This window comes from Rana temporaria, chromosome 8, assembly GCF_905171775.1.
Source record: "Rana temporaria chromosome 8, aRanTem1.1, whole genome shotgun sequence".
In the NCBI taxonomy this organism is placed as follows: domain Eukaryota; kingdom Metazoa; phylum Chordata; class Amphibia; order Anura; family Ranidae; genus Rana; species Rana temporaria.
In genome coordinates this window covers 136,367,128-136,382,485 of record NC_053496.1, presented here as the reverse complement: position 1 = coordinate 136,382,485, position 15,358 = coordinate 136,367,128, and the positions used below count along the sequence as shown (strand labels likewise).

The 15,358-nt window shown below is 43.6% G+C and overlaps 1 protein-coding gene across 4 annotated transcripts in view; it reads left to right on the top strand.

Annotated features, from left to right (window-relative positions):
* The window catches only part of PARG (poly(ADP-ribose) glycohydrolase), a 237,107-nt gene that overhangs the window by 50,625 nt on the left and 171,124 nt on the right, over positions 1 to 15,358 (top strand). For 3 of the 4 annotated variants that reach the window (XM_040320736.1, XM_040320737.1, XM_040320738.1), the window contains exon 3: positions 7,690 to 8,403. The exons of the other annotated variant lie outside the window; for it this stretch is intronic. In XM_040320736.1, the coding sequence (XP_040176670.1) occupies positions 7,690 to 8,403 (714 nt within the window). The remainder of the gene's footprint in view (positions 1 to 7,689; positions 8,404 to 15,358) is intronic. 4 annotated transcript variants of the gene reach the window in all.

Sequence of the window (15,358 nt, the reverse complement as noted above, 5' to 3'; positions counted from 1 at the left end):
GGCGCCTCCCTTTCAGGTCACGGGGCATTCGACCAGTGCGATTGGTGCCAGTTTAAGGGTTGAAGTTCCTCCGTTGAGGAACTCTGGTTTGTTTGGGGTGAAGCCTGGTTTGCTGTGTTTTTCCCACCCCTCGAAATTTTTGACACTGCTTGGGGACATCCCTAAGGTCAATGCTGCTGTGTCCGTTCATGAACGAAAGAGAAAATAGGATTTTTGCACTCACCGTAAAATCCATTTCTCTGAGTTCATGGACGGACACAGCACCCACCCCTCCTTTTGTTTATACTGCTTGTCTACGAACTGAGGCTGGATGCTTCCAGAGAGTGGGATGTACCTGGGGGACACGCCCCCATGGGAGGTGCTGTACTGAAAAGTGTTTTTAACACTAAAAGTGCTGTTTTTTTTCTGCCTAGTCTCCTAGAGAAAAGGTACATAACCCCTAAGGTCAATGCTGCTGTGTCGTCCATGAACTCAGAGAAATGGATTTTACGGTAAGTACAAAAATCCTATTTTTTACATACCACAATTATCATTATTTTCTCAACCCCTGCTGCCGAGAAACCCCCTATTGGGAGAAACTTCCCTTTGACTATTATTTTTAGATGTTTGAGTTGGCTTAATTTAACAATGTAGTCACCCTCTTATTGATGGGCTGTTCATGTGGAGGAGTTGGAAGAAGAGGGTAACCTTGTTCTGTGTGAAATGTAATGAAATTATGTTGCATGTTAAAGGTAATAAAGCAGTGAGGTGATTCAACTTTCCATCATCTAGCAAAAAATGTTATAACCATTTTGGTCTTCATGGCTATGTCTGTTATAAAGTGTTGGGATAATTGCCTTTAATACATATGTAGTATTGGCTTTATTCCAGAGGTGTTCACATAGTTTGAAGTCAACTTGCATTTATTCACTGCACTCTCTCTTAACAGAGATGAAAGTTGTCAATATACTAACCTTTTCTTGTTGGGTGGAGAAGGATTAAATCCCCTGTTTGATTCTACTGGGGTGATTTCGCTGCACTCTATGCTCAAGGCACTCGAGTCCCTGGGACTGCAAGTGACTGGAAATATCTCTAGTGGAGGCAAAGACATCAGTAAAAACTGGACTATTTGAAACCCTCGCTGCTCCATTCTTGAGGGGGAAAAAATAAATAAGAGAAAAACATTTCCACCTCATCTTCCTGGACAGCAGTCTAAGATTGGTTCTTAGGTTATGTTTCCTACTGTCCAGGAGCAGCACACGTTTGTTATTTTCTTGTCTTGACTGGATGGCCATTGGGTCAGCAGTCCTACTGTTGATGACCGGTATGCTTTGCCTTGATCAGAGGGTTCCCTTTTTTTTCCCTTTAGTATCTTGCCTGCTTTGTCATTTGTAGGGGGGGTGACTTCTGAATCCCCTTAGCTGTGGAGCAATTTTCCTCTTGTGTTTTTGAGACGTCCCTGTGGTGTGTTCTGGTGGCATCTTGGTGCTTGTTATCTTGTGGTCAGGAGAGCATTTGGAGGTGGCATGCAACCCAGCTCTTGGGTTTGAATAGCTCAAAGTCTCTTCTGGGAGCTTCGAATGGCACACCTCTGGGGTAGATGGTGTTGGGATTTGCCGCTACCATCCAAAATGCAGAGGAACAGGATGTCTGCTATAATAGTTTGGTGGTCACGGGTTTCATTGTGTTCCTTGGTATTTTCCTTCCCTGGAAGTTGCATTTTGTTTTTGTTGTACTGCTGCCTTCTCTTCTTTTTATAGGTAGCTTTTGTCTTTGGAGCCTTCCTTCTGAACTCTTGCTAGTCTACCTGCTGCCTCTAGTTAAGAAAAGCTGGGGCAGCTGTAATGTATGCATACAAAGCCTTTTTGTTATGAGTGTGTTCTATGTTTCTGCTTTCATGTAGAAGTTTAGTACCGTGACAAGTGAATGGTGTGCAGCTCAGCTATTCAGAGTGGTCCGTGCATGTTCTCTTAAAGCTGGAACTTCAGTTCAGTTGCCACCTCCTCTAACTCAGGAGAAGGAAGAAGTTGAAGACGCTGTTCCCCATCTGACGTGTCAGTAAAGGAAGGGGAGTGCCTAGTACCTACTGGTGAAACGGAAAGAGTTTTGGCCTTGGGATTTTTTTTGTATCTTTTGAGGAAATGAAAATGCTGATGCAGGCTGTCTCTCCCCAATGTCAGAATACAAGGATACAGCAGGGAGGATGTGGCTAGGGGAATTGGGTATTTTATTTTTTCATTCAAACTGCTGGTTGTCGTCTGAGGGCTGCCTTGATTGTCCTCCTTCAGAGTGAAAAGATATCTTTGGTGGTGAAAGGGAACGACCTAATATATCGGAGGCTTTTTTTGGTCTATACAGATTTCCATAAAATGCACAAATGATGCAAGTATCTGGGTCTGTGGAGCAGATATGGCTAGGAAAGTAGCCCAAGGCTGTTGGTCCAAGGGCAAGTCTATAAAGTTCTTTAAAATTCTCTTGGAGACAGTTTGGAGTTGTATGGGCAGCACTGCAGATCTTGCATTAGGACCTAAGCAGTCAACATCTCCCAGATTCTGTGAAACAATATTATCAGAGTGACAAAGCTAAACAGGTAGGGGACACTTGCAGCTTATCCTTATTTATACCTTTTGGTAAACTGTATTGCCACCTGGATAGAAATGCAAATTCTGTCTCTTTTCGCAAAACCACCTCAAAGGGACCCTCTGTTTTGTAGCATGGCTGCTCGAATCATCACCAGGTTAAGGATTCGGAAATCTTCCTTGTGATAACGGGGGCGTTGGGTGCCCCACAGATAGATCTGCTGGCCAACCGGCCAAACTCACAAGTATGAACTTTCTTTTCTCAGAACAGACTGGCAGATGCTCTCGGAATAGATGCATTAGCACTTTGCCTTGCTATGCATTTTCTCCTTTTAAACTTCTACCGCTGGTCCTGAAGAAGAATATCACTTTGAATCTGATTGGTCTGTCAGTCCGAAGCTTTACCAGTAGGTAAAAAGTCACCAGAGCCATTTATGGCAGGACCTGTTTTTTATTTATTTATTTTTTTCCCTGGTACCAAGAGAAGTGTTTGTTGGCCTTCCATCGTATTTGGAATATCTTCAGGATGGTGTGGATCAAGGTCTTACTGTTGGTGCACTAAAACCCCAGGTGGCAGCGAGGGGTATCTGGGGGAAAAATAAAAGATTAGCTGCAAAACCTCTGCTTGTCAGGTTTTTTAAAGCTCAGAATCCAGACCTGTAAGTAGTACTGGGATTGATCAGAGCTCCTTTTGAACCTATGGTTTCTCCAAAATATATTACATTAGTGGCAGCTCTTCAAGTGGCTGTTACTTCAGCTAGATGCATCAATCAAACCAGATATTGTGTTGCCTTCTTTTTGAAGAAAATAAAAACAATATTTTAGATGTCAAATGATTTTTAAGTTTAAAAAGCCGTATTTGTTTTCAGCGGGGAAAAACATTATTCTACCCTCCAAATTACTTTCTGCACAGTAGTGTTCAAAACTGTTTAGAATCCCCCTTTTTTTTTTTTTTGTGTTTTTTTTTTTTTTTTTTTTTTTTTTTTAAATCGTAATTCCATTAAACAAATTAAAAACATAACCAGATGTAACAGTTTCTAAGGGTTATTGTTACTTTAAAATTACTGATTTATAATTTTATTATTTATTATTCACATATGATTTCAAAAGTTATTTCTCTAGTATCCTAATAGTAGACCAAATCGAAAAAATAGCTGCACACCAAAATCCATCTAACAGGTTTATTAAAAGACTGCCGCCAGGACTCTATCAACAGACCAAGGCGTGACAACGTTTCACACATACATTGTGCTTCTTATGTATGTTGCTGGCTCATCTGTAAAAAACGATTGTTACAACTTTTTACACTGTCCTACCCCTTGTGGGACAAACTACTTGTATTACTTTAGCCCATGTTTCTAGGTGCTCCCCAAGTCTAGTTTTGAGGCAATGCAGTGGAGTTGTTCTATACACAGTGTGTACTGACCACTCCCCAGAAGCATCATTTCCTGCTTGTGTGATTGGTTCACCAATTTTCCCAGAAGTCTGCCTAAGATGCAAGTCAGATTTCAGGCATCCTCTGCAAAAAAAAATAATTTTTGGTGAGATATTTCCAATAGGAACACTGCTAAAGGGATGCAGGCCCAACAGATTTCTTCATTGGTGCCCTGCAGCTGCCACACCTGACAGTTGATTACAAAACCACTCCAATTAGACCTACTTAGAACAGAGGCACAGACAAACACACATGGATTTCTTCAGAATAACAAAAGGTAGGAATCTGCAACAAAGGAATTTTTTTTTCTTCCACAAAAGTTACGCATTAATGTTTTTGGTTCCAGATTTCATTAAAGGGGAAACATTTTTTATTTATTTTTTTGCAAATTTACATGTTCGAAAGTTATTGTATGTGTCATATTGCCAAGAAATTGTCAAACTGGAGATTTCTACTGTCTTGAGAGAAGAAGGCAAACTGGATCTGAAGCAGACAGCCTCGATAAGATGATAAATTGTTCCCCCCTTTTTTTTTTTGCGTCTTTAAACAATCCTAAATACAGAAAAAAGGAGAAAAAAATTGGGGCTGCTTCAACGCTTGTAAAGTGGGAACTTCTACACAGAGTACAAAGAAAGGTGACTGAATTGTCCCTTCTTATGATCGTAGGATGATTGGTACAGATTTCATCATGCAGCTGATCCAAAGCATATCTCTAATCTCTGAAAAAGCTCTTTTGGCCAAGATTCAGGAAGCCACAGTACTGCCTTTGATAGGCTGGCGTTTATTACTGACAGTTCTCAAACCTAGTACACCCCTGTGGTAAGAGCTTCATCGTACAGTCAGCGCAAATTATCCTACAAGGCAATTGGACGTCTGGGAAGAGACGCAGAAGGTGTGTAGTGAAAATTTCCCTGAATATCTTCAAGAACATCAAAAATCCCTGCAAAGCTGAAAATTACGGATTCTTTGAATAGAATGTTTGAACAGTTACTTGAAAGAAAAATGTTGTAATGACTGAATGTGTGGACTTTCTTCTTTCTTTTTTTGTTTTTAAATATACTTTTTTTTGCATATTTCAAAGAAGGGTACAGAACAATTGAGGCCAAAATAGACATTTATATTGGTCTACAATGGGAGACTCATAATAAGTCAACAATATGAATACCATAACCCGTATGGAAACCAAAGAAAAAGGACGTGTCGACCCTCTTTGGGAATCTCTCCTAATGGACCATAACCATTCCTTATCTCATATGCATATACCATCATTTTCGTTACTGGGCTGCATACATAATCGGGCTATCCATGACCCGACCATGTTGAATTTGTTGACTTTAATTTCCAATCAGTTTAATCCCACCTTGATGAATAGAAGTATCCATTTCTATGACAAATGTGAAAATGAGCGATTAAGAATTTTTGAACACTAGGGTATTGGAGAAGCTCCAGATACTTACCACAACATACAATCAATGATGATTTTCAGAGCACCATATACCTTAAGTGCAGTTTTTTCATGATGGTATGCTAGAGGTCAAAGTTGGACTCGGAAGCTCAGCACCTTATTTTCAAGATAGAATTCGGAGCTATGCTGTTACTGTGATTTGTTCCACCATGTGTTATGTGGAGTAGCTCATGTGTGTGTCAGTGTTTAATTACCAGCTGGTTCTGTGGCACGCTCTCTCCTGCAAGTAACATGCTATTGGCATTGGCCACTGCTGTGCTGTTGACGTTTTTGCATCAACAAGACTGTCCATCTCCATATTGCCAAAAACCTATACAGTCCTGATGGCACGCTGCAGAAACCAAAGAAAGAACAGAGGTTTGGTTTACTGCGCTAAACGGACTTCAAATGATTATGGCGGACTTCAAATGATTATGGTGTCCAAAAACGTAATTATTGTTGCTTAATCCAGCAGAACATTATTGGTACAGCCTGTGATTGGCAGAAACTCCTCCAGATGTCTTTTTAAAGTGTGAACAAAGTGAAAGCTTTATTTACCTTTTAACTTTGAGTCTTTGTTGCTGCCTTGATATGCAACTCATCCACATCGATCATCCGCTCCTGACTGATCCTCTTCCCCTCTCTCTTTTTATTTCTTTTTTTCCTTTGCCTATCCCCCTTTTTTCTATCATGTTCTTTAACTTCGGTTTCCTCTTTCTTTTTTTTTACTTTTTTACAAGTAGATCCTTACATCTGGGCTAAGACACATTTCTCATTGGTCTCGGGCCCACTGTCCTGTTACTATTATCGCTCTGCCAGCCTGATACTTGGTTCTTTGTAGGTATATGTGTCTTCATATATACTGTTTTACCATTTCTTTTGGTATCTAGATGTACTTCCATGTAGGCTCTTGACTCCGGCTACAAGGGTCTTTCTCATTTATGGTGCAGTTGATCACCCCTGTTGGCACTCCTGTGCTTGTTTTGCATTTTACGATGTACTTTCTAGTAACCTACCGTATTGACACATCCTCTCCTCGAGTGCATTGTTTTACTATATTCCTTATACTGCCTTTGTAACCATTTGTACTTGTTCCTCCCTTTTTTTATTCAATAAAGAATTTGAACAAGAACAAAGTATTGTCAGTCAAGTGGTTGTAAACCTCTGGCATAAAATATGAACAAAGCATATCCCCTATAGTGTGTATGTGTCTCAATTAAGAGCACTAAGTGTAATTTTTTTTGTCTGCTTCTTTGATCCTCTGCTATCAATGTGAGTCACTTCTGACAAGTTTTTCTGACACCAAGAGAAAAAAGTGATGGGAGGGATCTCCAGCACACAGCTTGTGGTTAACGGCCTCAGCTCTGTTACTGTGTGAAGGGAGGTGTGTCCCTCCCCTCCAATCCGCTCTCAGAGTTCTTCTTACTGAGCTTGCGGAGTGTAATTTTAACACTCTGCCTCCCTTCTGACAGCTTTTATAAATTCTGGTCTTTGAATGGCTGTGGAGAAGGGAAGACTGCAGATAAACAGATACTTATGTGGGAGGGTTTGTTTCATTTCTGTGTGTCACCTAAGGCCAGTAAGGATATATGTAAAGGTTTACAACCACTTTAAACTCAATTTACACAGTTTTATTGCAAACCTATTTTGCTTTGATAACAGATTTGTATAAATCTTAAGAAATACTTTGCTGCTATTATTTTAATTCTCTATTCTGAAGACTTTTTTAAAGTCATGTGACCTGGCACAGCATCAATCGGCGCTGTGCAGACATAGATCCATACTTCAGCATAGTACTAGAAACGCTTCCCTCAGAACTTTCCTTAAGGACAGAATACTTGGAAAATGTCATCATGACGTCTGAACAGCAATGATTAAAGTACTTGGATGATTGCTTTTATTACATTTTAATACCGTGACATAAAAAATATGGCAATTAAGTATTATACAGTATGTTAAGGATTACTTTAATCGTGGTTCCAATACCCATGTGTTCTGTTCTTGATGAGGCAGGCCATTCCAAAAAAGCATAAAGGACAGCATGGAGTCCCCCCCCCCCCCCCCCCAGACTGCGCTCTGGATCTCTTGAGATAATTCTATATGGATACCTAAGCATGCCAAATTACACTGAACACTGCCCAGTATTTACTATTGTCTGTTTTGTAAATGCACACTTTATAGTTGTAATGCACAATGTGAGAAAATGTATGGGATTGCAGGGTTAAGTTATTGAATGTTTTATTGTTATACAGGTGTCTTAATAAAAGTGACCACATATCCGTGAAGATGAGTTCAGACAACAAGACCATCGTCTGCCAGCAAAGCGGTAACAAAGAAAAGCATGTTATGCAGAGCATTACAGGAAATCAATCAGAAGATCATAACTTAAACAGTTCAGAAAATGACAATGGGCTTGAATCTTTATCAGGCAATGAAATGCTGTATTTAGACAATGCAAGCAACTTGGCAACACAGTCCTCTTCTAGCTGCCCCCTGACCAGCAACCCTACATCTCCAAATTCGGGAGAATCAGAAAATATCCTAGTAGACTGTGTACCTGAAAGTCCACTCTCAGAGCAAGGTTGTGGAGACTCAGGAGCAAGTCCGCAAGACACGGAGTCTTATGTGTATGAAGATATCCCATCTTCAGAAGGCATGGAAAGTGAACCAGAGATGTCTGAAGGGAATAAAAAGAGTGATCCTGGTTCGAAGGCTGACCACGATGCTATACCTCAACCAGAGCATGACCAGGAAAAGAACAAGTCCGAATCCAAGCATTCTTGTAGTGTGAATAAACACAGTAGTGGAGAGCCCATGACTTGTAAGGAAGAAGTTGCTGATATGTCTGAAGGTGGAGCAACAGGCGGTGTAGGCTTTAATGAATGTAAAGCAAAAAATAGTGCAAACCAGAGATTTTCCAAAGTGTCTGGTCATCTTTTTCCTGAGAGCAAGAAAGAAGAAGCAAGGTAGTGTATTTCATGTCTATTTTTACAGGACCGGCAGCATGATAATGGAAGTGATTCCACTGGAATAGATTTATTATGCTTGTAGTCTTGTTGGCATGTTCAAAGTGAATTTACGTCAAGATGAAACTTGCTTGCAAACTTGCGTATCATGATAGATGCTATACAGTGTGTGTGTGTATAAATGGATAGAGACCAATAGCAATGCTGAATTTAGTAAAAACGTAATTAACGTCTTGAGAAGCCTCTGGCTTTCCTTTTTGGTTTTATTGCAAAACCACACTGGAAGAGTAAACCGTTTGCATGTCTGACCAAACTCTGTAGAGACCTAATATCATACATTGTCATTTAACAAGAGAAACCTACATGTGGAAACGTTACTTAAGTGTTAAGATATTTTGGCTTCAAATTTTAGTGTGTATGGACCTAAACATCTGAATCCTAATTGGGCGTACAGGAATTCCTACTATACTTGCATCTGGTAGAGGGTGTTCTAATAATTATCTAGCCAAGCTAGCCACATATATTTATATATATTAAAAAATCTATCTCTATTAGAAGCATAGATTGTAGTAGCTGTCAACCTCCAGGCTCACCAAATAATTCTTACTAAAAGGTCAACCTCTGCCCGACTATGCAAATTTAAGTAAACACGTTTTCTGAGAAACCGGTAAAGTAAAAAACAATATAAAAATATAAAACAATACAGCCTCCACCTCCTATCATGTGGCAGTCTGCCAGTCTTCTAATATAAACCCACAGCATGTGCTTGTAAAGTCTGTTTTGATTTTTGAGTATTGAGTACTTCACAATACTTGCAGCTACAGAGGTCTGTAAGCCCATAATCTGGGCACAGGGGCACTTGAAGCACAAAATCTGAAAAATAAAGCTATGTACCCCTTTTAAAATACAACAACAAAAGTGGGAGAAAGAAAGTGGCGTTAAAGTGGAACTTTTAGGGTGAAATTCTGCTTTAAGTACGATTTGCTGCAAGGCCTGATTCACATTTTGCATTGCAGTAACACGCAGTACAATGCACATTGATTTTGAATGGCACCTGGGCACACATCAAGGCACCACAAGTTATCTGTGTTAAGACACTACAACACACAGATTCGACCCATATATGCTGTACAAGTGTATGCATATTAAAATGTTTGGTTTTGATGGGTTGGCATTGCATTAAAAAAACTGAATAGGCAGTTTTCTTATAATGCACATTAGGATGTGTGCAGTGCTGCACCGTGGCAGCGCGAACCCAACATTAATCACTTACTGGCTTCTTAGAACTCATGAGAAACCCAAGTAGAGATCTCTCTCTGTTCAGTGGCCGCCTGGCCCACACACCACAGATACTTGGAAGCCAAGGAAGTTCTTTGCAAGCTAACAACCCAGCAACTAGTGTAATCTCTATGTAACAGCTGGTGTAGGTAACAGTAGGTGAATGAAACTGGAATATCAATTCAGTTTGGTGGTATGCATCCAGAACTGAAATGTCTAGTCTGGTAATGCAGAGATTTAACTGTTTAGCTGACTTGCGCGAAAACCCCACAAGTGATTCAATATGTCAGGTTACAGTTAAACTGAAATAATTGGCATATGTGCCAAAATTTAGAACGGTCACCTGTCTGGAATGATTGTATTTGGGGTGTTTTTTTTTTTTTTTTTTATTTAATTTTTTTAAGATTCTGGTTAATTTTTGTGATCTGCGCGGAGTCATGTTGTAGACAATACGTTCGCTCCAGTAGTTAAAACCTGAGTGTAATGTGTCAGTAAAGAATTCTACAGTTCATACTGTCAAGCTTGATGATCGTGATGAGTGCCATGCATGCAGAAATTCTATCTACCTATCCACCCAAAATTGATAACACTATTTTTGTTAGGTGCTGGAGAGTTGAACCACTCACAGGCTTCTGTTTGCGCTTTGTTGCTTAGATGCAGTTTCTGGCTTTGTCCTCCTCAATTTGGAATCTATATTCTTGCGAAAATGTTAACAGTAATAAAATTTGGAAAATTGGGCCAGGACAGGGTAGGAAAATCATGTAAAGTTGTTTCTCGTCCCTGAAAGTTATTTAGGAAGTATACAGAGGAAGGAGTATGCCAGTTTCAAAAGATTGATCTTGGGGGCTCATCTAGATCTGTGAGCTGCATTTAATGCACACGCCTTGACACTTATGTCACGTGGTGTTGTGTGTTGCATAAGGCAGCTCATTCCCTCATTCATTTGAATGAGCTGCTCATGCACCAAAACACAACTAATAATGGTAGGTGCACTATTTCCTAATGCAGAACCTCAAAATGCACTGTAGTGATGCCATATTCACTGAAGCCTGGTAGACACTGACCGTGTTTTTTTTTTTTTTTCTTTATCGTACATCACGGGACACAGAGCGGCATAGTAATAACTATGTGGGTTATAGAGCCTACCTTCAGGTGATGGACACTGGCAATCAAAGACAGGAAGTTCCCTCCCTATATAACCCCTCCCACACAGGGAGTACCTCAGTTTTTTCGCCAGTGTCTTAGGTGTTGGTCACATTTGTGAAAGCTCTTGCTTATGGAGTCCCCACTGGGGACCGGAGCAGGCTAAGAATCCGGATCCGTTCAAAGTGCTTCATAGCCAAAGTGGACGGTACCCGGGCCTCAGTTAGAAGAACGAGGTTTGGCCTATAATGCTTCTCTTTGAGAGCTGGACTCTGGGCCCCAGTACTTTGGTCTTTTCCACGGCTAAAAGTTTTCTGCTGCCAGGGTGCTATATAGGTCCAGGGGAGTGGTGTTCCTGTCCATGGACCCTGGTCCCTGAAGGTCTTTGACAATACCCACGGTGAGGGGTGAAGGTTGGGCCTCTTGCTTATAGCAACACCCTGCAGCATGGAAAGGTAAGTGGAGGTACCTGCGGGACTTGGTCCGACAGTAGGTCCTTCAATATTTTCAGGGTCTATGGGTGGCCTGTATTATGCTGCTATGCATGGGCAATGTTAACCACTATGTCTAGAGTAGACAGGATGGCTGCTAATTTACCCATATTGATATCCCCCTGGCTGATGCCTACACATGCTGTTTGGTTGAATGTGAGTAAAACTATGTACCTGTAATGTTTTTCTTCTTTCAGCCTGGGTTGAGTGTTGCTGAGTCCTGCATAGTGTCCCGCCTGGAGCTTTGCTCCCCTCTCTTCCTGCTAGCCTCCATCGGGCCTGGGGTGCGCGTGCGCGGCGCTGGCGTGTGGCGTGCCCGTGGGCCGATATGGCGCGTGCGCTCCGATGGCGGGGGCGCGCAGGAGGGCGGGACGTCTTCGGACGCCCGCCCAGAAGTAAACAGCCTCAGGTTTAAAACTGAAGGTTTTCTGCTTGCAGATGGGACACAGGAGAGCGGTATCTCCTATAGTTACTTTTGTAAGCAGGTAACTGGCGTGGACTCAGCAGGGAGCAGCTCTCCAAAAGTAAAGACTCTCCTTAACCCCGAACACATTGTTCCTCGGCAGGTTGTATTCGGTATCAGTCTTTGTAGCTCCAGCAACAGTGACCAACCCAGTGGGTGTCCCTGTAGCAGTCCTTGAAAGTAAGGGCATGGCTCCCAAGGGGTCAGGGAAGGCTAAGACCGCAAAAAATGCTAAAAAGCAAAAAGGCTCGGGCTCGGAGGATCTCGGCCAGACCTCTATGGCGCCATTGTTCCCCGAGACACCAGAGTTTGGGCCTCAGGTTGAGCCATTAGGGTCACTGGGGGCTACAGCTGTTCCAGCCCAGGCGCCCCCTGTTTATGTTACAGAGGAGGCATTGGCTTCTACCCTTGGGGGGTTAGAACAAAGGTTGACAGCATTAATTGCGGCCGCTCTGCCGGTGAACAAACAGGCTAGGTCCCCCTCTCCCGGAGTGCAATCTCTAGAGAGGGATGATTACTCCTCTGAGGGTGAGGGCCAGGAAGGTGAGGATCTAGAGGCAGTGTCGGAAGATTAAACTCTAGAAGAACCTTTCTCAGCCACTCAAGCTGAGAGGCTTTGGATCCAGTCCTTAATGGATATGGTGCGTTCAGCTTTTAAGTTACCCCGGCCGGTACCGGCAGTGAGCGCAGTCTCTTCCTTGGGATCCTTAAAGGCTCCACAATCAGGGTCGGTTTTTCCGATCCATCCCCTGTTAGAGAATCTGTATCAAGATTGAGGTCGCCTGGATAAGCTCTATGTCCCTCTAAGAGGTTTGCAGTTCTCTATCCGATGGAAGAGAGTTTCACTAAGAAGTGGACGGTCCCCGCAGTTGATGCGGCGGTATCATGCGTTATTAAAAGCCTTACCTGCCCTGTGGAGAATGTCCAAATGTTTAAAGACGCAGCGGACAAATGGTTGGAAACTTTGCTAAAAGCATCCTTTACCACGGCGGGGGCAGTAATCCAGCCAGCTATTGCAGCTATAGGAGTCTGCCAGGCTTTAAAGGACCAGACAAGACAGGTCCTAAGGGATCTTCCGGCCCAACAGGCTCAGGATCTGGCTGACCTCCCAAGAGCCCTATGCTTTGCTGTGGATGCCATCAAGGATTCCATCCAACAGGCTTCTCGGCTCTCGCTAGCATTAGTTCATATGCGGAGGCTCTTGTGGCTAAAAAATTGGTTAGCCGAGACACCCTCCAGTGTTTACAAAGATCTTGGCACCCCTATTGGCCAACTTAAGGACCCAGGGGATCTCTGTGTTGGCATATCTGGACGATCTCTTGTTAATAGATCATTCAGCCCTCGGTTTAAGGAGAGCAGTGCGCATAACGCTTCAGTATCTCCAGTCACTCGGCTGGGTCATAAACGAGGGCAAGTCGGCCTTACAACCAACAAGGCAGTTGGAGTATCTCGGCATGTTGTTCGATACCGAGAGCCAAAAGATCTTCCTACCACAACCAAAGATAAACGCTATAAGGGAGTTGATTCGGTTGGTCCTAAGCAAAGGAAGACCATCCATTCGCCTCTGTATGCGGCTGTTGGGGAAAATGGTAGCCACGTTCGAGACAGTACCTTATGCACAGTTCCATACAAGGAAACTGCAGGCAGCCATCCTTACGGCTTGGAACAAGAATCCTCAAGCATTGGACTACCCCATGTCTCTCTTGCCTCTAGTCTGGCAGAGTCTTTGTTGGTGGATGACCCCCCAAAATCTGTAGAAGGGAAGAATCTTCAGCCCGGTCGTCAGGCTGGTGTCCGTCGTTACGATCTTCCAGACGGGCTGGGGAGCAGTGATGGGGAACCTAGCCCAGCAGGGAAGGTGGTCAGTGTCAGAGGGCTCTCTGCCCATCAACCAATTGGAGATCCGGGCAATCCGGCTGGCTCTGAGGGCTTGGACAGCAGAGCTACGAGGGTGTCCAGTCAGAGTTCAATCGGACAACGCCACGGCCGTGGCATACATAAACCATCAAGGGGGCACAAGAAGCCGGTCAGCCCAGAGGGAGGTCGATCAAATCCTCACTGCATTTCGGCAATATTTATCCCCGGGGTCGAGAATTGGCAGGCGGATTACCTCAGCCGCCAACGGATCTCTCCAGGGGAATGGTGCCTCCATCCTCGGGTATTCCGAGAGATTTGCAGCAGGTGGGGGACTCCGGATGTAGATCTTTTGGCATCCAGGTTCAATGCGAAGATAGACAAATTTGTGTCCCGGACAAGGGACCCGCTGGCATGCCAGATGGATGCACTAGTGTGCCCATGGGACCAGTTCTCCTTGATCTACGCCTTCCAACCTGTGCGTCTCTTACCCCGGCTCCTTCGCAGGATTTGAAAAGAAGGCAAACCGGTAATCCTTATAGCTCCGGCATGGCCCAGAAGAGCGTGGTTCACGCTAATCGTAAGAATGGCAATAGGGGATCCGTGGCCTCTTCCTTTTCAGCCAGACCTTCTGTCTCAGGGTCCGATATTCCACCCTTCCTTGCGGTCGCTAAGTTTGATGGCTTGGCGACTGAATCCTAATATCTTAGGAAAGAGAGGGCTCTCTAAGCCAGTTATCGCCACTTTGATTAATGCCAGAAAACCTGTGTCTAGATTGATCCATTACAGGGTCTGGAGGGCTTACGTAGCCTGGTGTGAGGCTAAAGGGTGGCACCCTCGTAAATTTCTGATTGGAAGAATTCTGGAATTTCTTCAACTGGGTGTTGACATGAGGTTAGCAGTCAGCACCATTAAGGGGCAAATTTCAGCTTTGTCGGTGCTATTTCAGAGACCGTTAGCTACCCACTCTCTGGTTAAGTCTTTTCTACAGGGGGTCTTACGGGTTAATCCCCCAATCAGATCCCCCTTCTGTCCCTGGGACCTAAACCTGGTCCTCTCGGCCTTACAGAAACGGCCTTTGAACTTTTGAGGGAGATTCCCTTAGTCTTACTACCCAGGAAACTAGTGTTCCTGGTAGCCATGGCTTTGGCCAGAAGAGTTTCAGAGTTGGCCGCTCTTTCTTGTCGGGAACCATATTTGGTCATCCACAGGGATAAAGTTGTATTGCAGCCTTATCCATCCTTCCTCCCTAAGGTGGTATCAGGGTTTCATTTGAACCAGGATCTTATCCTCCCTTCCTTTTTCCCAAATCAGAGTTCGGGGAAGGAAAGGTTACTACATTCTTTGGATGTGGTAAGGGCGGTCAGGGTCTATCTTAGGGCCACTGCCCAGATCCGTGAGACTGACGTCTTATTTGTCCTGCCAGAAGGGCCTAGGAAGGGCCCGGCAGCGTCTAAGGCCACTATTGCCAGATGGTTTTGGCAGACAATCTTGCAGGACTACAGATTGAAGGGGAAGAATCCCCCAGTATCAATAAAGGCTCACTCTACCAGGGCAGTGGGCGCTTCTTGGGCTGTGCATCATCAAGTCTCCATGGCTCAAGTCTGTAGGGCGGCGACCTGGTCGTCAGTCCACACATTTTCAAAATTTTACCAGTTGGACGTTGGAGGGCGCACGGACATAGCCTTTGGGCAGGCGGTTCTGCAGGCTGCAGTCTAGATCTCCG